The 26,898-nt window shown below is 44.4% G+C and overlaps 1 protein-coding gene across 1 annotated transcript; it reads right to left on the reverse strand.

Annotated features, from left to right (window-relative positions):
* Nucleotides 1–1,359: 1,359 nt before the first annotated feature.
* Nucleotides 1,360–26,671, reverse strand: LOC143767551 (complement C1r-A subcomponent-like). Its single transcript, XM_077255959.1, has 11 exons — nucleotides 26,646–26,671; nucleotides 25,063–25,279; nucleotides 23,652–23,838; nucleotides 22,070–22,213; nucleotides 21,666–21,862; nucleotides 20,122–20,269; nucleotides 19,927–20,048; nucleotides 19,524–19,602; nucleotides 19,319–19,456; nucleotides 17,723–17,797; nucleotides 1,360–4,218 (listed from the first exon to the last, which is right to left on the reverse strand). The coding sequence occupies exons 1-11, from the start codon at nucleotides 26,669–26,671 to the stop codon at nucleotides 3,452–3,454; spliced, it is 2,100 nt and encodes a 699-aa protein (XP_077112074.1). The 3' UTR covers nucleotides 1,360–3,451.
* Between the last annotated feature and the right edge of the window lie 227 nt (nucleotides 26,672–26,898).

The following is a 26,898-nucleotide window of genomic DNA, read 5'->3' on the forward strand; positions in this document are numbered from 1 at the left end:
TAATTAACAAAAACACCTGTAAAGGTTCCTAAGCATTTTAAAAGGTCCCTTAGTCTGTTTCAGTAGCTCCACAATCATTGGGAAGACTGCTGACTTGACATGTCCAGAAGGCAGTCATCGACACACTCCGCAAGGAGGGTAAGCCACAAAAGGTCATTGCTAAAGAAGCCGGCTGTTCACAGAGTGCTGTATCCAAGAATATTAATGGGAAGTTGAGTGGAAGGAAAAAGTGTGGTAGAAAAAGGGGCACAAGCAACCGGGATAACCGCAGCCTTGAAAGGATTGTTAAGAAAAGGTTATTCAAAAATTTGGGGGAGATTCACCGCTGCTGGAGTCATTGCTTCAAGAGCCACCACACACAGACGTCTCCAGGACATGAGCTACAAGTGTCACATTCCTGGTGTCAGCCACTCATGACTGATAGACAACGCCAGAAGCGTCTTACCTGGGCCAAGGAGAAGAAGAGCTGGACTGTTTTCAGGGGTCCAAGATGTTGTTTTCAGATGAAAGTAAATTTTGCATTTCATTTGGAAATCAAGGTCCCAGAGTCTGGAGGAAAAGTGGAGAGGCCACAATCCAAGCTGCTGGAGGTCTAGTGTGATGTCTCCACAATCAGTGATGGTTTGGGGAGCCATGTCATCTGCTGGTGTAGGTCCACTGTGTGTTATCAAAACCAAAGTCAGCACAGCCGTCTACCAGGAGATTTTACAGCACTTCATGCTTCCCTCTGCCGACAAGCTTTTTGGAGATGGAAATGTCATTCTCCAGCAGGACTTGGCCCCTGTCCACACTGCCAAAAGTACCAATACCTGGTTTACAAACAACAGTATCACTGGGCTTGATTGACAGCAAACTCGCCTGACCTTAACCCCGTAGAGAATCTATGGAGTATTGTCAAGAGGAAAATGAGAGACACCAGATCCAACAATGCAGACGAGCTGAAGGCTGCAATCAAAGCAACCTGGGCTTCCATAACCCCTCAGCAGTACCACAGGCTGATCGCCTCCATGCCACGCCGCATTGATGCAGTAATTGATGCTAAAGGAGCCCCGACCAAGTATTGAGTGCATTTACTGAACATACATTTCGGTAGGCCAACATTTCAGATTTTTAAATAATTTTTCAAGCTGGTGTTATAAAGTATTCTAATTTACTGAGATAATTACTTTTGGGTTTCATTGGCTGTAAGCCATAATCATCAACATTAACAGAAATAAACACGTGAAATAGATCACTCTGTGTGTAATGACTCTATATGATATACGAGTTTCACTTTTTGCATTGAAGAACTTAAATAAAAATGATCTTTTTGATGATATTCTAATTTTGTGAGAAGCCCCTGTAAATGCTTTGGTCCAGACTGCTCGCACCACACTGGACAGAGTATTTTCATGGTGTTAAGAATCCTGCATTTCTTTACCAGAACAATTTACATGCAATCTGCTTGTTTGTTTATTATTATTTTATTAACTACCAAATTGTAAAGTCTTCATTAACATCTAAAGTACACATACATTATTTTCTTATGCTTTCTTACAATTTGTTCATTCAATTGTTATATTACAAGAGCAGATTTTACAGATTATGATTTCAAACTCTAAATGCCAACAGGATTATTCCCTTCCACTGACAGCAAGCAGAGGTACTGTGCGCCATCTTGTTTGTATGTCATCCAATGTATAGGTGCTAATGCTGTAATACTATAAAGATGTTACTGTTGTAGCAGAAAGCTGGAGATTATATACAGAGCAGCAATCAGAAAGTGTGAGCCATGTGTGGCTGCAGCCACATCTAGTACCTGGGGGGCCTATTGCCCTGTGGGTGTAAGATCAGGGGGCACGGGGGTCGGAAGTGTTTTGGTGATGGGGACAAAAGAGTCCATGCTCTTGGGAGAGATATTCCTGGGAGGGACGGTGATCAGTGTGCAGCAGAGAGTTAATTGCCCTGAAGTCTGTATTGTAGCCTGGTTTTCTCAGTCCTATAGTGAAGGAATTGATTGGAGGGTTAAAAAGAGTCAAAGGCTTCAGATATAATACTGGATGTAGTAGTCAGCCTTCTGTTTTAAGTACAGAAAGTTCTGAGAAAATATTAAGCTTTGAGTTAAGACTTTACTGTGACTAAAAATGCTAACTCACTCAACACAGGACTGGAGGTTTGTTTAAAGTCGACATGGTCTGTGGGTCTGGGTGAAGGTACCATGGTCCTGGAGGTCTAGGTAGAGTTACCATGGTCCTGGAGGTTTGTGTGAAGTCAACACAGTCCCAGAAGACCATGTCTCGTGAACACAGTCTGCGGGTCTGGGTAGCTATTACACAGTCCCAGAGGTCTGTGTTAAGGCTACAAGGTCCCAGAGGTCTGTGTAAAGTCTACAGGGTCCCAGAGGTCTGTGTAAAGTCTACAGGGTCCCAGAGGTCTATGTATAGTAAACATGGTCCCAGAGGTCTGTGTTAAGGCTACATGGTCCCAGAGGTCTGTTTGAAGTCTACATGGTCCCAGACGTCTGTGTAACGTCTGCATGGTCCCAGAGGTCTGTGTAACGTCTGCATGGTCCTAGAGGTCTGTGTAAAGTCTACATGGCCTCAGAGGTCTATGTATAGTACACATGGTCCCAGAGGTCTGTGCATAGTACACATGGTCCCAGAGGTCTGTGTAAAGTTTACATGGTCCCAGAGGTCTGTGTAAAGTTTATATGGTCCCAGAGATCTTGATACTGTCAACACACTCCCGGAGATCCATGTAAAGTCAACACAGTCCTAGAAAGTCTGGGTAGAGTCAGTACAGGCACAGATGTCAGTGTGAAGTCAACACAATCCCAGATGTCTGTGTAGAGTCAACATGGTCCTAGAAGTTTATGTATAGTCAACATGGTCCTAGAAGTTTATGTATAGGCAACATGGTCCTAGAAGTTTATGTATAGGCAACATGGGCCTAGAAGTTTATGTATAGTCAATATGGTCCTAGAAGTCTTGGCAAAGTCAACACGATCCTGGAGTTTTGTGTGAAGTCGGCCCTGACCTCGGATCCTTCTGAAGCAATTATCGTCCAGCATTAACATGGTTGCATACCATGAGAAGTAAAGTAATTTTCTAGATGATTCAAGTGTTCTTTGTTACAAGTATGATGAGCATATGGCACCATGTTGGGTGAATTGTAACCACCAAGAATGTTGTGCTACTTTAGTGTGAGGAACAGAACAGTGTTTGCCGGCAGAACATCTGTATTATCCAGGGCGTCAGACTCAGGCTGTAGGAGCAGTCACACCATCTCAGCCTACAGTATTAGGATTTTTAGGTGGTGAACCCTTTTACTTAACGCCCATGGTACGTAGCGAGTTGATACTAACAGCCCTTGGGTACTAGGTTTGCTGAGCTCTCTTAAGATATGGTGGCCTTTTCGGCGATTATTTTTAAATTATTTGTGGTTACTGATACAATAGAGAATACTACTCCTATCATCTTCCGGTGTAGTTTCTAATCCAATTGATATAATTGACAACTTTGGTGTAATAGCCATAACCGCTACCACAGTCAATGCCCCACGACACCAGACCTGTGGCCACCCACTTCTCGCTGCTTTTGACAGCGAATGCTCCCCCGCTGTCTCCTTGACACGAGTCCATTGGCGAATGTAAATCTCCGGCGCAGAACATGTTCTCGGTGAACTTCAGTTTTTCGAATTTTTCTTGCTTTTTTGATAACTGTTCCTGGCATTTGTTTCTTGCAACGACGGGCAAAAACACATAGTGAAGGTGGTCGGTCATTTTATTTTCTTCGGTTATTCCAAACCCACTCACGTAACCCACTCTGCCGCTGTCGTACAGAGATGCCTCGGTGTTTTCGGGAAGACATATGGGGGACACCTTCCCGTTCATAGTCACTGGATTCTCCAGCTGGATGAGAGCGATATCATTATCGAAGTTCTCTGTAGAGTAATCCGGGTGGATGTAGAAAGCTTTGACCTTCACGAGGCCATTGTATACAAGATTATCGATCTCCACGTCTCCAAGAAACACGTGCAAGTTCTTGAGGTCAAGATCCGCTGACCTCCCCGGTTTTAGGACGTGGGCTGCAGTAAGAACCCAGCTCTCGTCGATGAGAACTCCACCTGCTCTTCCGGGACTTCTCAGGAGGGCTTGCCAAGGAAAGTTCCCATTCTCTGCTTCATTGCCATTGAGGACGCGAACAAGGCCGGTTACAGGATTCTGTGGTCGTCCACACACTGCGGGCGAAAGGTAAACAGCTAGATCCATCAACTATTTAAGGTAAGATTGGGTGAAGTTGGTCAATTATTATACTTATTACATCTAGTCGAATGATAATTAAGTCCTTGCTGTTTAATACATTATTCATAACGTCCCAGGTATCGAGGGGGTTAGTAATAATATCCCTGGTGTCTAGTGAACTACTAATAAGATTAAGAATGATCTCTGCTGTCTAGTTACTCACAAATCCTGTTGTTAGGAGGATTTTTAACAGATTTCCTGGTATTGCTTTGAGTTATTATGTCCCTGAAGTCTATTTGGTTAATAATTATTTAACTTGTGTCTACAAACATTCCTGGTCTTTAATGGTTTAAGAAATCGATGATGTTTTGGAGAGAACATTCTTGGTAAAAAGTAATATATTCCTGGAAAATAAGGGTTCAATAATTATATCTCTGATGTTTAGTAGGTCAGATATAAACCCATGAGAACTAGTAAATATATCCCCAGTGTCTAGTAGGTCAGTAATTAAATCCCTAGTTTTTAGTAGGTTAATATATTTCTGGTGTCTAGAACGTTAGCAATTAAATCCTGGGTGTTCAACTGGTTACTAATTATATCCCTAATGTCTTGTAGGTTAATAATCATATCCCTGATGTCTAGAAGGTTAGTAATTATATCTCTAGTGGGTATAAGGATAATAATCTTGTCTTGTAGGTTAATAATTATATCCCTGGTGTATAAAAGGTTAATAATTATATCCCTGGTGTCTATCAGATCACTAATTATATCCCTGGTGTCTAGGACGTCAGTAATTATTAACCTACCAGACACCAGGGATATAACTATTAACCTACCAGACACCAGGGATATAATTATTAACCTACCAGACACCAGGGATATAATTATTAACCAACAAGACACCAGGGATGTAATTATTAACCTACCGGACACCAGGGATATAATTATTAACCAACAAGACACCAGGTATGTAATTATTAACCTACCGGACACCAGGGAAATAATTATTAACCTACCGGGCACCAGGGATATAATTATTAACCAACAAGACACCAGGTATGTAATTATTAACCTACCGGGCACCAGGGATATAATTATTGACCTAGCAGACACCAGGGATATAATTATTAACCAACAAGACACCAGGGACATAATTATTAACCAACAAGACACCAGGGACATAATTATTAACCAACAAGACACCAGGGATATAATTATTAGCCTACCAGACACCAGGGATATAATTATTAGCCTACCAGACAGCAGGAATATAATTACTAACCAACAACACACTAGAGATATAATTACTAACCTACCAGATGCCAGGGATATAATTATTAACCAACAAGACACCAGGGATATAATTATTAACCAACAAGACATCAGGGATATAATTATTAACCAACAAGACACCAGGGATATAATTATTAGCCTACCAGACACCAGGGATATAATTATTAGCCTACCAGACACCAGGGATATAATTATTAACCAACAAGACACCAGGGATGTAATTATTATCCTACTGGACACCAGGTATATAATTATTAACCTACCAGACACCAGGGATATAATTATTAAACTACCAGACACCAGGAATATAATTATTAAACTACCAGACACCAGGAATATAATTATTAAACTACCAGACACCAGGAATATAATTATTAACTAACAAGACACCAGGGATATAATTATTAACCTACTGGATACCAGGGATATAATTATTAATCTACAAGACACCAGGGATATAATTATTAAACTACCAGACACCAGGAATATAATTATTAACCTACCAGACACCAGGGATATAATTATTTACCAACAAGACACCAGGGATATAATTATTAACCTACCAGACGCCAGGGATATAATTATTAACCAACAAGACACCAGGGATGTAATTATTAACCTACTGGACACCAGGTATATTGTTATTAACCTACAAGACACCAGGTATGTAATTATTAACCTACCGGACACCAGGGAAATAATTATTAACCTACCGGGCACCAGGGATATAATTATTAACCAACAAGACACCAGGTATGTAATTATTAACCTACCGGGCACCAGGGATATAATTATTGACCTAGCAGACACCAGGGATATAATTATTAACCAACAAGACACCAGGGACATAATTATTAACCTAGCAGACACCAGGGATATAATTATTAACCTACTGGACACCAGGGATATAATTATTAACCTACCAGACACCAGGGATATAATTATTAACCTACTGGACACCAGGGATATAATTATTAACCTACTGGACACCAGGGATATAATTATTAACCTACCAGACACCAGAAATATAATTACTAACCAACAACACACCAGAGATATAATTATTAACCTACCAGACGCCAGGGATATAATTATTAAACAAAAAGACACCAGGGATATAATTATTAACCTACCAGACGCCAGGGATATAATTATTAACCAACAAGACACCAGGGATGTAATTATTAACCTACTGGACACCAGGTATATTGTTATTAACCTACAAGACACCAGGTATGTAATTATTAACCTACCGGACACCAGGGAAATAATTATTAACCTACCGGGCACCAGGGATATAATTATTAACCAACAAGACACCAGGTATGTAATTATTAACCTACCGGGCACCAGGGATATAATTATTGACCTAGCAGACACCAGGGATATAATTATTAACCAACAAGACACCAGGGACATAATTATTAACCTAGCAGACACCAGGGATATAATTATTAACCTACTGGACACCAGGGATATAATTATTAACCTACCAGACACCAGGGATATAATTATTAACCTACTGGACACCAGGGATATAATTATTAACCTACCAGACACCAGGGATATAATTATTAACCTACCAGACACCAGGGATATAATTATTAACCTACTGGACACCAGGGATATAATTATTAACCTACCAGACACCAGAGATATAATTATTAACCTACCAGACACCAGAGATATAATTATTAACCTACCAGACAGCAGGGATATAATTATTAACCTACCAGACACCAGGGATATAATTATTAACCAACAAGACACCAGGGATATAATTATTAACCTACCGGACACCAGGGATATAATTATTAACCAACAAGACACCAGGTATGTAATTATTAACCTACCGGACACCAGGGAAATAATTATTAACCTACCGGGCACCAGGGATATAATTATTAACCAACAAGACACCAGGGACATAATTATTAACCAACAAGACACCAGGGACATAATTATTAACCAACAAGACACCAGGGATATAATTATTAACCAACAAGACACCAGGGATATAATTATTAACCAACAAGACACCAGGGATGTAATTATTATCCTACTGGACACCAGGTATATAATTATTAACCAACAAGACACCAGGTATATAATTATTAACCTACCAGACACCAGGGATATAATTATTAAACTACCAGACACCAGGAATATAATTATTAACTAACAAGACACCAGGGATATAATTATTAACCTACTGGATACCAGGGATATAATTATTAATCTACAAGACACCAGGGATATAATTATTAAACTACCAGACACCAGGAATATAATTATTAACCTACCAGGCACCAGGGATATAATTATTAACCAACAAGACACCAGGGATATAATTATTAGCCTACCAGACACCAGAAATATAATTACTAACCAACAACACACCAGAGATATAATTATTAACCTACCAGACGCTAGGGATATAATTATTAAACAAAAAGACACCAGGGATATAATTATTAACCTACCAGACACCAGGGATATAATTATTAACCAACAAGACACCAGGGATGTAATTATTAAACTACCAGACACCAGGGATATAATTATTAACCTACTGGACACCAGGGATATAATTATTAACCTACCAGACAGCAGGGATATAATTATTAACCTACCAGACACCAGGGATATAATTATTAACCTACTGGACACCAGGGATATAATTATTAACCTACCAGACACCAGGGATATAATTATTAACCTACCGGACACCAGGGATATAATTATTAACCTACCAGACACCAGGGATATAATTATTAACCTACCAGACACCAGGGATATAATTATTAACCAACAAGACACCAGGGATGTAATTATTAACCTACTGGACACCAGGGATATTATTAACCTACAAGACACCAGGTATATAATTATTAAACTACCAGACACCAGGGATATAATTATTAACCTACTGGATACCAGGGATATAATTATTAACCTACCAGACAGCAGGGATATAATTATTAACCTACCAGACACCAGGGATATAATTATTAACCTACTGGACACCAGGGATATAATTATTAACCTACCAGATGCCAGAGATATAATTATTAACCTACCAGACAGCAGGGATATAATTATTAACCTACCGGACACCAGGGATATAATTATTAACCTACTGGACACCAGGGATATAATTATTAACCTACCAGATGCCAGAGATATAATTATTAACCTACCAGACAGCAGGGATATAATTATTAACCTACCGGACACCAGAGATATAATTATTAACCTACCGGACACCAGGGATATAATTATTAACGTACTAGAAAGTAGAGATACAATTATTAACCTACCAGACACCATAAATATAATTATTAACCTACTAGACACCAGGGATATAATTCATAATCCTGCATGTTCCTCGCACTACTGTGAGCAGCCTGTGCGGCTTAGATGTGTTCCCATGGCCACAGCATCTCCGGACGTGTCTCCATCGAGCACATCAGGGACGTCATTGGTGCATTGTAAAGCTGTGAACTGTATTGCCTTGTCTGTATCCCTGAAGACAACAATCGCGTCATGTGAATAATGTTGTGTTTTATATATATATATATATATATACACAGTATATATATATATATATATATATATATAATGTAAGTTGTGGTCTATGTGTTCCTGTATAATGTGAATGGATTGTGATAAGTATTGCAGGTATAATATGCTCAGTGCACAGTGTTATAGGATGTACAGTGTATAGATAATGTTGGTAATGTATAATGTTGGTAGTGTACAGTATAGGGTAAGATATAGATTAGGACAATAGGCTTAGTACATCCTGTTTGTAGGTTAATAACTTTAGTTAGCTGAAGGTATACGATAGGATACAGTTAATGTTTGGGACTAGCCCATAGTGGGAAGGGTCAATGCTAGTAAACAGTAAGCTCTTCATAGTAACTCAGATAGGGAAGTACAGTAACAAGGTCAAGTTCAAGTGCAGTGGGCTGCTAGGGCCGGCATGTACCAATGATTCAAGGCAGTGGGAGGCCGTTCTGATAGTCCGTCCTGACATTCCAGCAACATCAGGAGCTCAAGGCCAGGCATGGGGGCATCGTATCCTCTGGTGCAAAGTGGAAGATGGATGCGGAACCTTGTGAAGGGCAAGTGGCCGATCCTGGGTGCACTTCGGAACTGGACAGGAAATTCCTGGAGATGACGGAGTCAGTGGGCTGAGGGATAGTCCAGGAGGAAGATGTGTTGTGTTAAGGAATATAAAGTGCTATGCCCATGTAAGAGGGTGAACTGTAGTCCCACTGAGAGGGCACTAGGACCCTGTGGTTTTTGCCTGTTGCAGCAGAGAACAGATCCTGCAAGACTCCGAGAGACAATGTGTGCTGGGGGGTGGGGTTTGGTATCTCGTGTGTAAAGTGAAACAAGGAAGTGAGAGAAGAGAGAGAAAGGCGGGAAGGAGAGAGCAGAGCTGCTGTGTGATAGCAAAGAGACTGTGAGAGGATTTTACTGCGAGTTTGTTGGAGAAAAAGAAGCTATTGAGAGACTTTGCATTGCTAACGTTTTCCTGGAGAAAAGCTAACCTTTGTTCAACTCTGTGAGAGACCTTCTGTCCCTAACGTTTTTCTGGAGAGGAGCTAACCTTATTTTGAAAGACTGGAACTTTACTGCAAATCCACTACGTGTTTGAGAGTCTGTGATTCCCTGTGCATTGATTGGAGAAACAAGTCTGACCGATTGCTGATACAGAAACGGACGGGTTGTCGTGGAAGCATTCCTAGGAGCTACAGAAGAAGAGACAATATCGTGAGGCCACTAACTAAGTCCCCGGCGTTTGGGCTCGGCATCCGCCGATCAGACAAGAGGAGCTTGCTGTAACTTATTGGCGCTGAAGATATAGACTGGGCTGCAGCCTGTGCAGATTCCTGCCTGAGAGGAGATCTATCTCAGGATACGGTACCATAAGTTATAGATACCCGGGTATCCCTGTTCAGAGTGTTTAATTGTGACTTTAGAGGTGTATCTTATATTAGAGTTGTGTAAGTTATACTCAGTGTGCCATTCCAGGGGCTCCCTTTATAACACTAAAATCAATTTACACTTGTTCCTGTTTAGTTGCCCTGTTAGGTAAATTTCTTACTAGTCTGTTGTAGCATACAGTTCTCAGGAGACCTTGGAGTGGCACAGTGATTTCAGCTGCTGCTGAGCTGGTGTATCTTTGGGGTGCATTTACTTTAAAATTCTCCATATTACCTTTATTATTTTGCCTTTGAGTAAATACCGTTGGAGATTTCTGCCTTAGTCTTGGTTTGTGACTCACTGGATCTTATTCGGACCTCTGGTCATTACATTTTTGGCATAGTCGGCAGGATCCAGTGTTTGTCATGGACGAGGGTAGAAATGACCCCGCTGTATCCGCATCCTCCTCGGGGGTTGGGGTTCCCCTGGCAGCCGCGGCGATTTCGGGAGGGTATGTGCCTGTAGGAGCTTTACTTCAGCACATGCTGAAATACGACGGGCGCAATATGGCGTTGCAAGATTGGGCTGAGAGAATCCGGAGTATTCTGCGCATGTGTAATTTGACCCCCGCGTTACGCGCTGAGCTGGCATTAAATGCACTGGAGGGCGATATTAGACGTATGGTGATGGTGCGCCCAGAATCAGAGAGGAATACGTTAGAAAAGATTTTGGAACTGTTAGAGGGGAGTTTGGGGGGCCGAGCGCGTGTGGCCCAGCTTCGGTCCCTATTCTTTAATCGTCCTCAGAGAGAATGTGAGTCCCTGATGCAGTACTCTAATATCTTGCAAGAGACGCTGAATGAGATGCAGCGACTAGACCAGGGGGCCATAGGAGCGTTCCGGGAGGTAGACCGCTTGCTCCGGGATCAATTCATCACCGGTTTAGCTAATAGACAAACTGTTGGAAATGGCCCGGGCTGCACCAGAATTATCCTTCTGGCAGATTTACCGAGCTGCAGTGGAAAGGGAAGAGAAATCTGCTCACGTGCCCGAGGGGTCAGTGAACAGTGCCCAGCTGGAGGAAGGTGGGTCATCAGGGTCAGGGGGAGAGGGGCTGGTGAGCGTGGTACAAGCTTTGCGTGCTGAGGTGAAGGAGTTGAAGCTGAAATTGTCTCAACTGACAGTTGATCCCGCCTCTACCCCCTCACGGGGGCCTCCTGCCCCACCCCCTGGAACGGTGACCCCACAGATGGCTAGGTCGTCCTATCAGAATGAGTCAAGCCCTTGTCCACGAGGAGCAATCACCTGCTGGAAGTGTGGGCGCCAGGGACACATCTCTCGTTACTGCCGGACGCTTGCAGCCCCAGAAACCCCGTCGCCGGCTTTAAACTTCCGGCCGCTGCCATGAGAGGGCAAGCAGCAGCGGCCCCACCCACACAAAGCCCTCGACGGAATGAGCAAGATTTGTTTGCATGTAGTCCAGTGATAGAAGCAGAATTTGAAGGGCGGAAGATGAGGTGCTTGGTTGACACGGGATCCGAATGTACTATAATGCCACTGGAAATATATGAGAGATACTTCAGTCGACTAGTGATTCCAGAGGATGGCCGAGTGATACGACTGACCGCCGCAAATAATGGTCAACTGTCAGTCAAGGGAATCGTGTGTATGCAACTAAAAATGTTTGGTCAAGAGCTGGGGCAGAAAGGGGTAGTACTGGTGGATCACCCCCCTAGAAGAGGGATGGAAGTGACGCTCGGAATGAACGTGCTGCGAGACTTGAATCACCAGATGTATGCCAGTGAAGGACCCCGATACTGGGCCCGTGCGACAAGACACCGACCCACACAGAGAATTCTACACCGTCTAGTGCTGAGTTGCGACTTGCTGAAAAGTGCGGTCCCAAGCGGCCGGGTGGGACGGGTCCGAGTGCCATCGAGGGCCCCGATCCTGCTGGGACCAAGACAAGAGGAACTCTTAATGCTGCCTGTGGGAGCTGCACAGAGATTGAATGGGCTTGAAGTGCTACTTGAGCCCGTCCGAGAGGGTTCCTCATTTGCCAAGGTACATGTGGCCCGGTCTCTGGCGATTGTGAAGAATGGACGAGTGCCGGTCCGATGCATCAATGTTTTAGATGAAGCTGTTGCAATTCCTGCTGGAACCATACTGGCTGAACTGTTCGTGCCGGCAGAAAAGGTGCCGGAAAATGCAGGATTCGAACTGCGACCAGACCAACAGTCATCCTGGACCTTTGCGGTCGAGGTAGGCGTAGGCCGGACTGAGCCTCCTACGGAGGAATGGAATGGTCATGTGATCATGGAGCAGATGGGAGTGGATCGGGAGAAGCTGACCCCCGTGCAGTTGGAGAGAGTTTTGTGGGAACATCAAGAGACCTTTTCCCGACATGGAGAGGACTTCGGGTGTACCCAGATGATTGAGCATGAGATTCCAACGGGGGATACTCCACCCATTAGAGAAAGATATCGGCAAATTCCTCCAGCGCTTTATCAAGAGGTGAAGAGCATGGTGGCCAATATGCTGGATAACCAAGTGATCCGAGAGAGCCGGAGTCCCTGGGCGGCTCCTGTAGTTTTGGTCCGCAAGAAGGATGGGACACTCCGATTTTGTGTGGATTATCGAAAATTGAACGCCCACACCGTACGGGACGCATATCCTTTACCCCGTATTGAAGAATCCCTGTCGGCCCTGGGTCGGGCCAAGTATTTCTCAACGTTGGATTTGGCAAGCGGGTACTGGCAGGTCCCAATGGCTGAAAAGGATCGGGCCAAGACAGCGTTTGTCTTGCCAATGGGGCTCTTTGAGTTCAACCGGATGCCTTTTGGCCTCGCCACCGCCCCGGGAACCTTCCAACGCCTGATGGAACATTGCTTGGGCGATCTAAATTTTGAATCAGTCCTGATATATCTAGACGACATTGTGGTGTTCGGAACCTCATTTGAAGATCATCTGGAGAAGCTGCGTCAAGTTCTCCGGCGGCTCAAGAGCTACGGCCTGAAAATAAAGCCAAAAAAATGTCAACTGTTACGAAACCAGATTGAATATTTGGGGCATCTGGTGACCCCGGACGGGGTACTACCTTTAGACAGTAAGATCAAGGCTGTACAAGAGTGGCCACCTCCTTGTGACCTGCGAGAAGTGCGGGCCTTCCTGGGCCTAGCAGGATACTATCGGCGGTTTGTGCCTAAATTCTCACAAGTAGTGAGTCCCTTGAATGAACTTTTGAGAGGGACAGCGCTGGGTCCTCGAAATCGCCCCATCCCATGGGGGCCCCTACAGAAAAAGGCATTTGATGAAGTGAAAACCGCCCTAACGAGTGCCCCATTGCTGGCCTACGCCCGGTTTGACACCCCTTTTTTGTTGTATACCGATGGTAGTCTCCATGGGTTGGGGGCAGTACTAGCACAGGTGCAGGACGGCCGAGAGCGAGTGATTTCTTATGGCAGCAGATCTTTAAGAGACTCCGAGCGAAATCCGGCTAACTACAGCTCATTCCGGCTGGAATTGCTGGCCCTGGTGTGGGCAATGACAGAACGCTTCGCCGAGTATCTAACAGGAGCTGAGGTGCTAGTCATGACAGATAACAACCCGCTAGCTCACTTAGAGAATGCAAAACTGGGAGCGTTAGAGCAGCGGTGGGTCGCCAGACTAGCCAAGTTCAATTACCGCATTAAATTTCGCTCTGGTCGAGAAAACGGCAATGCAGATGCATTGTCAAGAGTGCCCCTTGGGTCATCAGGGGAAGATGTTGACGAACAACTTGAGGACACTGAAACTCCAGCTTTGGGGCAGATACCTATCTTCCAAAGTGTGGTACACTCAAGTGGGGTGGCCACCGGGATGCCCTGTGTGCTGGGTAAAACATCCTCAGATTGGACAAGAGTCCAGGATGAGTGTCCGGACGTTGCACTTGTGCGCCGTTGGGTACAAAACAAGGCCTGGCCCAGTGCAGAGGACAAGGCTCAGTTGTCCATGGAAGGAATGAAACTCCTTCGACAATGGGATAAATTGTGTGTGGAACAAGGTCTTTTGTATCGTAAGGTGTACCTGCCATCGGAGCTGCAGCATCGGTACCAACTGATAATTCCTGTGGGGATGGGTCCAGTGGTCGCTCGTGAGGCGCATGAGAAGGGGGCCCATTTTGGAAGTGAAAAGACACTTCAGTGGTTGCAGCGAGTCCTCTATTGCCCTGAGTTGGGAGGGATGGTGGCCGACGCGTGTCGGCAGTGCCGAATTTGTGGGCTCAACAAAAGCCCTGAGCAGCGGGCTCCCACACAGTCTATTAAGACTTCAGCTCCACTGGAGCTACTCATGATTGATTACGTGTTGATAGGGTACTCTACGTCAGGGTACTCCTATTGCCTGGTGATGACAGATCACTTTACCAAGTATGCTGTAGCGGTGCCGACAAGAGATCAGACGGCCAAGTCAGCAGCTGAGGCAGTGTGCCGACATTTCTTCCAAGTGTTCGGGTGTCCGCAGAGAATACATTCTGATCAAGGGGCCTGCTTTCAGGGGACGCTGATGAAAGAGTTGCACCAGCTCTATGGTATCGAGCAGTCGAGAGCAACGCCTTACCACCCTCAGGGTAACGGGGCATGTGAGCGTTTTAATCGGACCTTGTTGCAAATGTTGAGGTCCTTAGAGAGTCAGCAACAGACATGCTGGCCTGAGTATCTCCCCGAATTGATGTGGGCTTACAATAACAGGGTGCACCGTACTACTGGTTACTCACCACACATGTTAATGTTTGGTAGACCTGGCCGAGACATTGAGGATTTGAACGTGCCAGATCCCTCCTCCGCCCCCCCTCGGACTGCATCCGAGTGGGTACGAGAGCATCGGCGGCGGTTGAGGGTGGTGCATCAGGTGGTGGGCGATCGCCTTCGCCAGGTGGTCCATAGAGACACGCGACCTGTACAAACAGAGCTGTTCTCTCCGGGAGACAGAGTGTTGGTGAGGACAAAACGACGGTCAGGAAAGCTGAGTGACCGATGGGAGGCGATACCGTATCTGATAAAAAAACAGGTGAACCCTGAGATTCCAGTGTACGAGGTCGAACCGGTGGGGACAGGGGGGCCAACCCGTAATTTGCATCGTAACATGTTACAACGGTGCTGGTTTGAAGATTCGGCGCCTACTCCCCTAGAGCCAGAGGCCATGTTCCAAGGGGCGGGAATTCTGAATGATCTTGAGTTTGATGGTGTGCTTACCCCTGCACCTGCTTAATTGCCCCCTGTGACCGATATGTCCTCGGGTGAAGAGAATGTTGGGGATATGGAGGATGTTGTTGAGGAGAGTGCATCAGGACAACTGCTTGGTCCTGACGCTGTATCACAGGACATCGAGCCGCAGGAGGAGACAACTCCGCTTGTGCCCACTAACACGACCACGGAAGAGACTTTAGCTCCCTCTAAGGTTACACCTGTTGATGTAGGACTCAGGAGAACCACACGATCTACGGCAGGAATACCGCCTCAGCGATATGCTCAAGATGAATTTGAGTGGGAAGGTATGTCGAGGACGCCAACCTCTAGTGGGGTGGCATGTAAGAGGGTGAACTGTAGTCCCACTGAGAGGGCACTAGGACCCTGTGGTTTTTGCCTGTTGCAGCAGAGAACAGATCCTGCAAGACTCCGAGAGACAATGTGTGCTGGGGGGTGGGGTTTGGTATCTCGTGTGTAAAGTGAAACAAGGAAGTGAGAGAAGAGAGAGAAAGGCGGGAAGGAGAGAGCAGAGCTGCTGTGTGATAGCAAAGAGACTGTGAGAGGATTTTACTGCGAGTTTGTTGGAGAAAAAGAAGCTATTGAGAGACTTTGCATTGCTAACGTTTTCCTGGAGAAAAGCTAACCTTTGTTCAACTCTGTGAGAGACCTTCTGTCCCTAACGTTTTCTGGAGAGGAGCTAACCTTATTTTGAAAGACTGGAACTTTACTGCAAATCCACTACGTGTTTGAGAGTCTGTGATTCCCTGTGCATTGATTGGAGAAACAAGTCTGACCGATTGCTAATACGGAGACAGACGGGTTGTCGTGGAAGCATTCCTAGGAGCTACAGAAGAAGAGACAATATCGTGAGGCCACTAACTAAGTCCCCGGTGTTTGGGCTCGGCATCCGCCGATCAGACAAGAGGAGCTTGCTGTAACTTATTAGCGCTGAAGATATAGACTGGGCTGCAGCCTGTGCGGATTCCTACCTGAGAGGAGATCCATCTCAGGATACGGTACCATAAGTTATAGATACCCGGGTATCTCTGCTCTGAGTGTTTAATTGTTACTTAGAGGTGTATCTTATATTAGAGTTGTGTAAGTTATACTCAGTGTGCCGTTCCAGGGGCTCCCTTTATAACACTAAAATCAATTTACACTTGTTCCTGATTAGTTGCCCTGTTAGGTAAATTTCTTACTAGTCTTTGTAGCATACAGTTCTCAGGAGACCTTGGAGTGGCACAGTGATTTCAGCTGCTGCTGAGCTGGTGTATCTTGGGGTGCATTTACTTTAAAATTCTCCATATTACCTTTATTGTTTTGCCTTTGAGTAAATACCGTTGGAGATTTCTGCCTTAGTCTTGGTTTGTGACTCACTGGATCTTATTCGGACCTCTGGTCATTACACCCTATCCCACTTGTCACCATCTCATGAACTTGAACTGACCAGTAAACATTTGCTTGTTGCAATGAACTTGGGGTCCCCTGAATTGTGTGCAGCGGCCCCTGAGGATGGAGGCCTGAGGCGTACAAGTGAGTGTGATGTACCTCACACCTGACAGCACACTGAGGCTAGGACATCGTTTTCCTGTAAAGTGCCAGAGCGTAACCGGACAGCAGCACGGTCATAACTACCGCTCTCAGCCACTTTGCATTTTGATTACACAGGAGCTGCCAGCAGAGGATCTTGATGATTTGCCCAATATTCCTCAGATGACCATTAATAACCTCAGTGACAGCAGCAGAGGCCGGAGTTGCCGGGATTTCTGCATGTGGCTCACACTCCAGACCGAAGAGTGTTTCATCATTTGCAGACCAGTGACATCTCCATCCTGCGACATCTCCATTCTATGACTTACATAGCTCCATGACTTTTCCTTCTTGGTGATGCAATGTCAAAGCTCAGAAATGTATATCCCATGTGTCAAGTGGGTCACCAGTTATATCCCTGAAGTCTAGAGGCTTACTAAATATATCTCTGATGGTTACTGATTATTTAGTTGTTTTAACATTTAGTAAAATCATTAAAATTCACCAAAATAACAAACCTGGCACACAAATTGGGATCTGTTGGCCTCCATTCTCATCCCTCCACACACGGTCTTCTGTACAAGTAAAACGAGCTGGTAATTGTAGAGAAAAAAAATAAGAATCTGATTATTATTTCCCTTATTAAACTAATTATATACAGGAGATGCCCAGGTTATACCAGCTGTACATATATAATTATATACAGGAGATGCCCCGGTTATACCAGCTGTACATATATAATTATACACAGGAGATGCCCAGGTTATACCAGCTGTACATATATAATTATATACAGGATATGCCCAGGTTATACCAGCTGTACATATATAATTATATACAGGAGATGCCCAGGTTATACCAGCTGTACATATATAATTATATACAGGAGATGCCCAGGTTATACCAGTTGTACATATATAATTATATACAGGAGATACCCAGGTTATACCAGCTGTACATATCTAATTATATGCAGGAGATGCCCAGGTTATACCAGCTGTACATATATAATTATATACAGGAGATGCCCAGGTTATACCAGCTGTACATATATAATTATATACAGGAGATACCCAGGTTATACCGGCTGTACATATATGATTATATACAGGAGATGCCCAGGTTATACCAGCTGTACATATATAATTATATACAGGAGATGCCCAGGTTATACCAGCTGTACATATATAATTATATACAGGAGATGCCCAGGTTATACCGGCTGTACATATATAATACAGGAGATGCCCAGGTTATATCAGCTGTACATATATAATTATATATAGGAGATGCCCAGGTTATACCGGCTGTACATATATAATTATATACAGGAGATGCCCAGGTTATACCGGCTGTACATATATAATTATATACAGGAGATACCCAGGTTATACCAGCTGTACATATATAATTATATACAGGAGATGCCCAGGTTATACCGGCTGTACATATATAATTATATACAGGAGATACCCAGGTTATACCAGCTGTACATATCTAATTATATGCAGGAGATGCCCAGATTATACCAGCTGTACATATATAATTATATACAGGAGATGCCCAGGTTATACCGGCTGTACATATATAATTATATACAGGAGATACCCAGGTTATACCGGCTGTACATATATGATTATATACAGGAGATGCCCAGGTTATACCAGCTGTACATATATAATTATATACAGGAGATGCCCATGTTATACCAGCTGTACATATATAATTATATACAGGAGATGCCCAGGTTATACCAGCTGTACATATATAATTATATACAGGAGATGCCCAGGTTATACCAGGTGTACATACATAATTATATACAGGAGATACCCAGGTTATACCGACTGTACATATATAATACAGGAGATACCCAGGTTATACCGGCTGTACATATATAATTATATGCAGGAGATGCCCAGGTTATACCAGCTGTACATATATAATTATATACAGGAGATACCCAGGTTATACCGGCTGTACATATATAATTATATGCAGAAGATGCCCAGGTTATACCAGCTGTACATATACAATTATATACAGGAGAGATACCCAGGCTATACCAGATAGATGAAGCTGTAACATACAGATGGAGTATTCAGTATACTTACCACTCCCTGTGGTCACCATCTTGTAGTACGGCTCGTTACACGCGTAGACTATCTCGGACTGATACGTCACACTCCTTGGTTCCGCCAAGAACTTGTGACCGCCATTGCGTAAGACCTTTGGTTCTCCACAGCTCAGAACTGTAGAGAGCAGCAATAAGTCAGCGGATCATCCGGCTCCATACAATCAGCAGTGCGTTAGACTTACGTTCACATCGGGGTACCGGCCGGTGCCACGCGCCATCTTTCTGGCACACAGCGGTGAAGACGCTCAGCTCTCTGCCTCCCTGTGGGCGAAGACGTGACCTTTATTCCACAGATCGGGACAATTTTGGAGATCCCAAATATACATATAAATACTTCATTTTTATTTTGCCCTGGAAAAAAACTTGCCCTCATACGGCTATGCGGAGGGAAAAAAAAAATGATTAAAGGGATGAAAAAATAATAACTGGGAGTGGAAGTGGCTACAAAATTGAATTTTTGGGGGGTTAAATAAAAAAAAAAACTTTATCAATCTTATTTTCCCTTTTTTAGTTTTACTAAATGACTTTGGTGTCCTGACTCTCCCCATCCTTGGTCCCTGACATCTACGTTCTTCCTCGTCATACCTCCATCAGCCGGTATCCGGTGCGGCAGGACAGCACAAAGTAGTCTCGCATTTGGTACACGTCCTGCAGTGGTGACACAATGGAGAACTCGTCCAGGATCACCGGTTTTGGACACTGGATGGCTAAGATAAAAGGGAAATATGGATGTCACGGCGGATACATGTCGATGTAAGGTGGCACAGCGACGCTTCTTACCCTCAGACGTGTAGAATATCTTCCACCCTCTGCTGTTCCCGGAGTCATCGGTTTGGAATACGATGTCCACCTCGTGGCTCTTTGTCTGGATGATTTCGGGGACGCGACTCCCACATAGATTGCTCACTAACTGTTCCCCTACAAATATCTAACAACATAAGGGTAAGGAGGTCAGGAGGCGTAGCTTGACATGTGGAGTAGTCAGTTGGGTGGGGCTTACTAAAGGGTGGGATTTGTCACCAGCCAATTAAAACAGAGATCAGAGAGGGGCACTGGATTGGAGGTGTGGGCAAGGGTTTACTAGTGTCAATTAGCCTAGAAAACCTAACTACATTTACATTCACCCTAACTCTAAACCCCCAGATCAATTCAGAAGCTCCAAAGTAATCGAGTAATCCTTTCAGATCAGACACCGAAACCCCCAAAATTAATACAAATCCCAGACCAGACTCCAGAATCCACATCCTAAAATGAGTCTGGAAAGGACTCCAAAATTATTCTAAAGCCCAGACCAGACCCCCAATATAACCATGACCTAAAATTTGCCAAGACCTCAGACCAGACCCCCAAATTAACCCAGATCTGACCACCAAACTAGACCATCCAAACTAGACCATCTCCAAAAAAATATTATAATGAAGAACATACCCCTAAATGAATGAAGACCCCAGACTAGACCACACAATTAGTCTGGAAATCAGATCTCAGTATTAATCCAAAATTCAGACCAGACCTCAAAATTAATTCAGTCTCCAAAATCAGTCAGGACACTAGACCTCAACACAGACCCTCAAATGCATCCAGAACAGACATGAAAATGAATACAGGTTCTAAACCCTGCCCCAAAATTAAACCAAGCCCTAAAATAATTAGGTTCCAAAAACTCATTCGAAACCTCACAATTTACATCCTAGATCAAACGCCAAAATTCAGACCTCTCTCCCCCCACCTAAAATTTAGACCTGAGACGAAACGCCAAAATTCAGACCTATATCCCCCCCAAAAAAAAATTCAGACCTGAGATAAAAATGCTGAAATTCTTACCCCTCTATTTACTTAACAATCCTCCTTACCAGCTTTTCCCTAGGTTCTTCAAATGCCGAAGAGAACCCAGAGCTGCCGTGAGATAGATGCTGCTCACCTTCTGGGAATGTGCCCATGCCTGGATTTCCCTTACAAAGCTATGAGAGCCTCATTGACCTTTGGATTGTTGGCAACTACCCTATCATTTGTGGGATTACAGCCTACTAAAGAGATTTATAACATCCTGGCACCAATAGTTTAGCCATAGGGGTGCAGAACTAGAAGTCACTTAGCGACCCTCCATCACACAAGTCACGAGTGCTACAATTGGCATATAGTTGGTGGGTCCAGAACCTCCAAGTTCTACTTCGGGAAGGTCTATCATGACTTGTCACATAAAAAGACGCCACATACTTTTCTTGAACAAGAGCCCAATACCATATACATCCTCCTCTAGAATTTAAGAGGAAGAGTTAAAGAGAAGAAGACAATGTGGTTGAGACAATCCCAGAACCACGAACCTTCAAGGTATCGTAGGGGCATGGAGCCCGCGGATGGTCGTCGATCTCAAAGATCTCCCTGAACTCCAGGGAAACTTGCATCCCTCTCTCCAGCCGTATCCGATAAGTACAGTTGAGGTCGGGGGGGTATGGCTGAGGGTACCCCGGACTGGAAATGAATCCAGACTCCTCCGTAAACAACTGGTTACTGCACTGTGCTGAAAATAAGGAGAGGAGAAAGACTTTTTCTAGAAGATGGGTCTAGACTCTACAATAGGGGTCTTCAACATTTAGATCTTTAGTGGTGGAGAAACTCCAACTCCCAGCATTGCCCGACAACCCACGGCTGTTAGGTTATACTAGGGGTTGGAGTTTCATCTCCACTTAAAAACCACAAGGGTGCTGATGACCACTCTAGAACCCACCTTTACATGTTCGATTGTCACTCTGGATCTTGTAGCCCGGGAGGCAGGAGCAGAAGTATCCTCCTATGTAATTGTGACATACATGCTGGCACGGTTGGGTCCACGCCAGGCTGTTATCGTTGGGAGAGGCACACTCATCGTCATCTGAAGCACGATGAAGAACATGGAAAAAAGTGAAGAACATGGGAAGAACATCAGAAGCTGACCACAGGAAGGGTAGAGAGTCCCCAGATGGACCTTCTGTGCCCATGAGGCCAAAAGAAACCTACTAAGATAGACCACCAAGAATGGGAGACAGATGAGTAATGTTCGGTTTATCTGCCGTCCTCACAGGAAGCAATAATCAACTTGTCTGTTCTTGGAATTTGTACAAGAGTAGGTTTCCCTGAGAAGAATTATGAATGCAGCTCTGGGTTATAAGTCAGAACCAGGGCAAGTTGTTACATGGGTTATGTTTAATGTTCAAAGGTTATGGAGGGGTCCTCTGATTAATATTACCTATTTAGGGGGTCTATTCTGGAGTCTGTATTAGTCTTGGGGTCCATATTTAAGGGGTGTAGATTTGTAGATTGAGGTCTCTACTTATTCTCAGGATCTATTAGTTTTAGAAGAGTTGGCTTGAGGTCTATATTTCTTAAGAGGTAAGAACTGGGGTCTTTGTTAGTTTAGTGGGTCTGGTCTGACGTCTATTATTTTAGGACATTTGGAAGGGGCTTGTGTTTTTTAAGGGGTTTGGTTTGTCTTTATTTAGGGAATTGTCTGTTTATTTTGTGGGGGGGTTGTCTGGGGGTCTGTGTTTCTTTAGCTTGGTTAGTTTGGTCTGATGTCTATTTTGAAGGTGGGTCTGGTCTGAGGTCTGTATTATTTGAGGGGGGTCTGATCTGATGTCTGTAGGTCTGATATGGGGTTTGCATTTCTTTAGGGGTTCATTCTTTTCGTCTTTGTTACATAGGGTGTCTGGTCAGGGCTTGTATTTATTAAGGATGATCTGGTCTGGGATATATATTATTTAGGGGTCTTGTATGGGGTTTGTGTTTGTTTAGGGGGTCTGTATTTTTTAGGGAATTTGGTCTGTGTTCTGTGTTTGTTTATAGTTCTGGTTTGGGGTTTGTATTTGAGAGGACGGTTATGGGGTCTGTATTTGTTCAGGGAGTCTGATTTGGGTACGGGGCTTTTTAGGGAGTCTGGTCTGGGGTCTTTGTTTCTTTATAGTTCAGGTTTGGGGTTTGTATTATTGGATGTGACTTGTCTGGGGTCTGCATTTGTTTAGGGAGCCTGGTTTGGGGTCTGGAGGGTCTGTATTTTTAGGAGACCCGGTCAGGATTTGTATTTCTTTCTGGGGTAGATTATATATTTTGGGTAAGCATACTTTTATATTTGGTCTGGGATCTAGATTATTTTGGGGTCTGACAGAGGGATGACTGACTCCTCATGGGTTGGTCTTGGCCATATTTGTCATGTATTGGGGCAAATGTCCTAATCAATAAAATACTAAAGAGCGAGTCCAGAAGGTAAAAGAGAAAGACACAGAGCTGAGACGTGTGCGGCCCCTGCAATTATCCCATCGGGGGTCGGTACTTGCCCACGGCCCGGTAGAACGCCTGGAATCCTTTATACAAGACGGCAGAACCGTTCTCCTCATTGGAGAAATCCGAGAGAAATTCAATTTTCATTTGGTTCCCGTGAGAGATTAAGAGGCGAGAACCTGGGTGAAATCTGGACCTTTTAGGGCCACAAAACCGACCCATTTCTCTGTTACCATCAAACACCTGAACGTGAAAAAATGAAAATCAGGTAAAATGGAAAATAGAAAGTCACAATATAAGAACGCGGATCCGAATAATGAAGAGCGAGTCCAGCCCACTGTATACAAGAAGATGCCCAGGTTATACCAGCTGTACATATATAATTATATACAGGTGATGCCCTGGTTATACCAGCTGTACATATATAATTATATACAGGAGATGCCCAGGTTATACCAGCTGTATATATATAATTATATACAGGAGATGCCCAGGTTATACCAGCTGTACATGTATAATTATATACAGGAGATGCCCAGGTTATACCGGCTGTACATATATAATTATATGCAGGAGATGCCCTGGTTATACCAGCTGTACATATACAATTATATACAGGAGATGCCCAGGTTATACCAGCTGTACATATATAATTATATACAGGAGATGCCCAGGTTATACCAGCTGTACATATATAATTATATACAGGAGATGCCCAGGTTATACCAGCTGTACATATATAATTATATACAGGAGATGCCCAGGTTATACCAGCTGTACATATATAATTATATACAGGAGATGCCCAGGTTATACCAGCTGTACATATACAATTATATACAGGAGATGCCCAGGTTATACCAGCTGTACATATATAATTATATACAGGTGATGCCCAGGTTATACCAGCTGTACATATATAATTATATACAGGAGATGCCCTGGTTATACCAGCTGTACATATATAATTATATACAGGAGATGCCCAGGTTATACCAGCTGTACATATATAATTATATACAGGAGATGCCCAGGTTATACCAGCTGTACATATATAATTATATACAGGAGATGCCCAGGTTATACCAGCTGTACATATATAATTATATACAGAAAATACCCAGGTTATACCAGCTGTACATATATAATTATATACAGGAGATGCCCTGGTTATACCAGCTGTATATATATAATTATATACAGGAGATGCCCAGGTTATACCAGCTGTACATATACAATTATATACAGGAGATGCCCAGGTTATACCAGCTGTACATATATAATTATATACAGGAGATGCCCAGGTTATACCAGCTGTACATATATAATTATATACAGAAAATACCCAGGTTATACCAGCTGTACATATATAATCAGACACAGGAGAAGCCCAGCATGCTCTGTATCACTATGTTAGATGCTTATGTTATACCAGCTGCACATATATCAGTATATGGCAGGACTGACCTTGACATAGTCGTAGTTACAAGCATCAGACGGTTCCAAGTCAAACACCAAGAACTTTAGTGAGATGTGAAATCCGCTGCGCACGGTGATGTTCCAGGTGCTGCGCTGGTCGTTGGGGTACGCTTTGGGGTAGTTGGGAGATGAGACGAGTCCATGTTGGGGGGTCTTGTTGGTAGAACAGGTCACAGTTCCAAAAAGTAACAAAACCCACAGTAACCTGCAGAACAAGAACCTCACACATAGGGAGAGGCGCAGCGCAGTGCCTCAGAATCCCAGGTACGACTCAGCGGGGTCTGCAGAGCATTGCGGAACATTTCATGGTAATCGACGTTATGGCATTGCGTCTCATACCTCCACAGCAGAGCATTGCGTCTCATACCTCCACAGCAGAGCATTGCACCTCATACCTCCACAGCAGAGCATTGCGTCTCATACCTCCACAGCAGAGCATTGCACCTCATACCTCCACAGCAGAGCATTGCACCTCAAACCTCCACAGCAGAGCATTGCGTCTCATACCTCCACAGCAGAGCATTGCGTCTCATACCTCCACAGCAGAGCATTGCGTCTCATACCTCCACAGCAGAGCATTGCGTCTCATACCTCCACAGCAGAGCATTGCGTCTCATACCTCCACAGCAGAGCATTGCACCTCATACCTCCACAGCAGAGCATTGCACCTCATGCCTCCACAGCAGAGCATTGCACCTCATACCTCCACAGCAGAGCATTGCACCTCATACCTCCACAGCAGAGCATTGCGTCTCATACCTCCACAGCAGAGCATTGCACCTCATACCTCCACAGCAGAGCATTGCACCTCAAACCTCCACAGCAGAGCATTGCGTCTCATACCTCCACAGCAGAGCATTGCGTCTCATACCTCCACAGCAGAGCATTGCGTCTCATACCTCCACAGCAGAGCATTGCACCTCATACCTCCACAGCAGAGCATTGCACCTCAAACCTCCACAGCAGAGCATTGCGTCTCATACCTCCACAGCAGAGCATTGCGTCTCATACCTCCACAGCAGAGCATTGCGTCTCATACCTCCACAGCAGAGCATTGCACCTCATACCTCCACAGCAGAGCATTGCACCTCATGCCTCCACAGCAGAGCATTGCACCTCATACCTCCACAGCAGAGCATTGCACCTCATACCTCCACAGCAGAGCATTGCGTCTCATACCTCCACAGCAGAGCATTGCGTCTCATACCTCCACAGCAGAGCATCGCACCTCATGCCTCCACAGCAGAGCATCGCGCCTCATACCTCCACAGCAGAGCATCGCACCTCATACCTCCACAGCAGAGCATTGCGTCTCATATCTCCAGGGCAGAGCATCGCATCTCATACCTCCACAGCAGAGCATCGCACCTCATACCTCCACAGCAGAGCATCGCACCTCATACCTCCACAGCAGAGCATTGCACCTCATACCTCCACAGCAGAGCATTGTGTCTCATACCTCCACAGCAGAGCATCGCATCTCATACCTCCACAGCAGAGCATCGCACCTCATACCTCCACAGCAGAGCATTGCATCTCATACCTCCACAGCAGAGCATTGCACCTCATACCTCCACAGCAGAACATTGCACCTCATACCTCCATAGCAGAGCATTGCACCTCATACCTCCACAGCAGAGCATTGCACCTCATGCCTCCACAGCAGAGCATTGCGTCTCATATCTCCACAGCGGAGCATTGCGTCTCATATCTCCACAGCAGAGCATTGCGTCTCATACCTCCACAGCAGAGCATTGCACCTCATACCTCCACAGCAGAGCATTGCACCTCATGCCTCCACAGCAGAGCATTGCGTCTCATATC

Source organism: Ranitomeya variabilis, chromosome 4 (genome assembly GCF_051348905.1).
Source record: "Ranitomeya variabilis isolate aRanVar5 chromosome 4, aRanVar5.hap1, whole genome shotgun sequence".
Classification (NCBI taxonomy): domain Eukaryota; kingdom Metazoa; phylum Chordata; class Amphibia; order Anura; family Dendrobatidae; genus Ranitomeya; species Ranitomeya variabilis.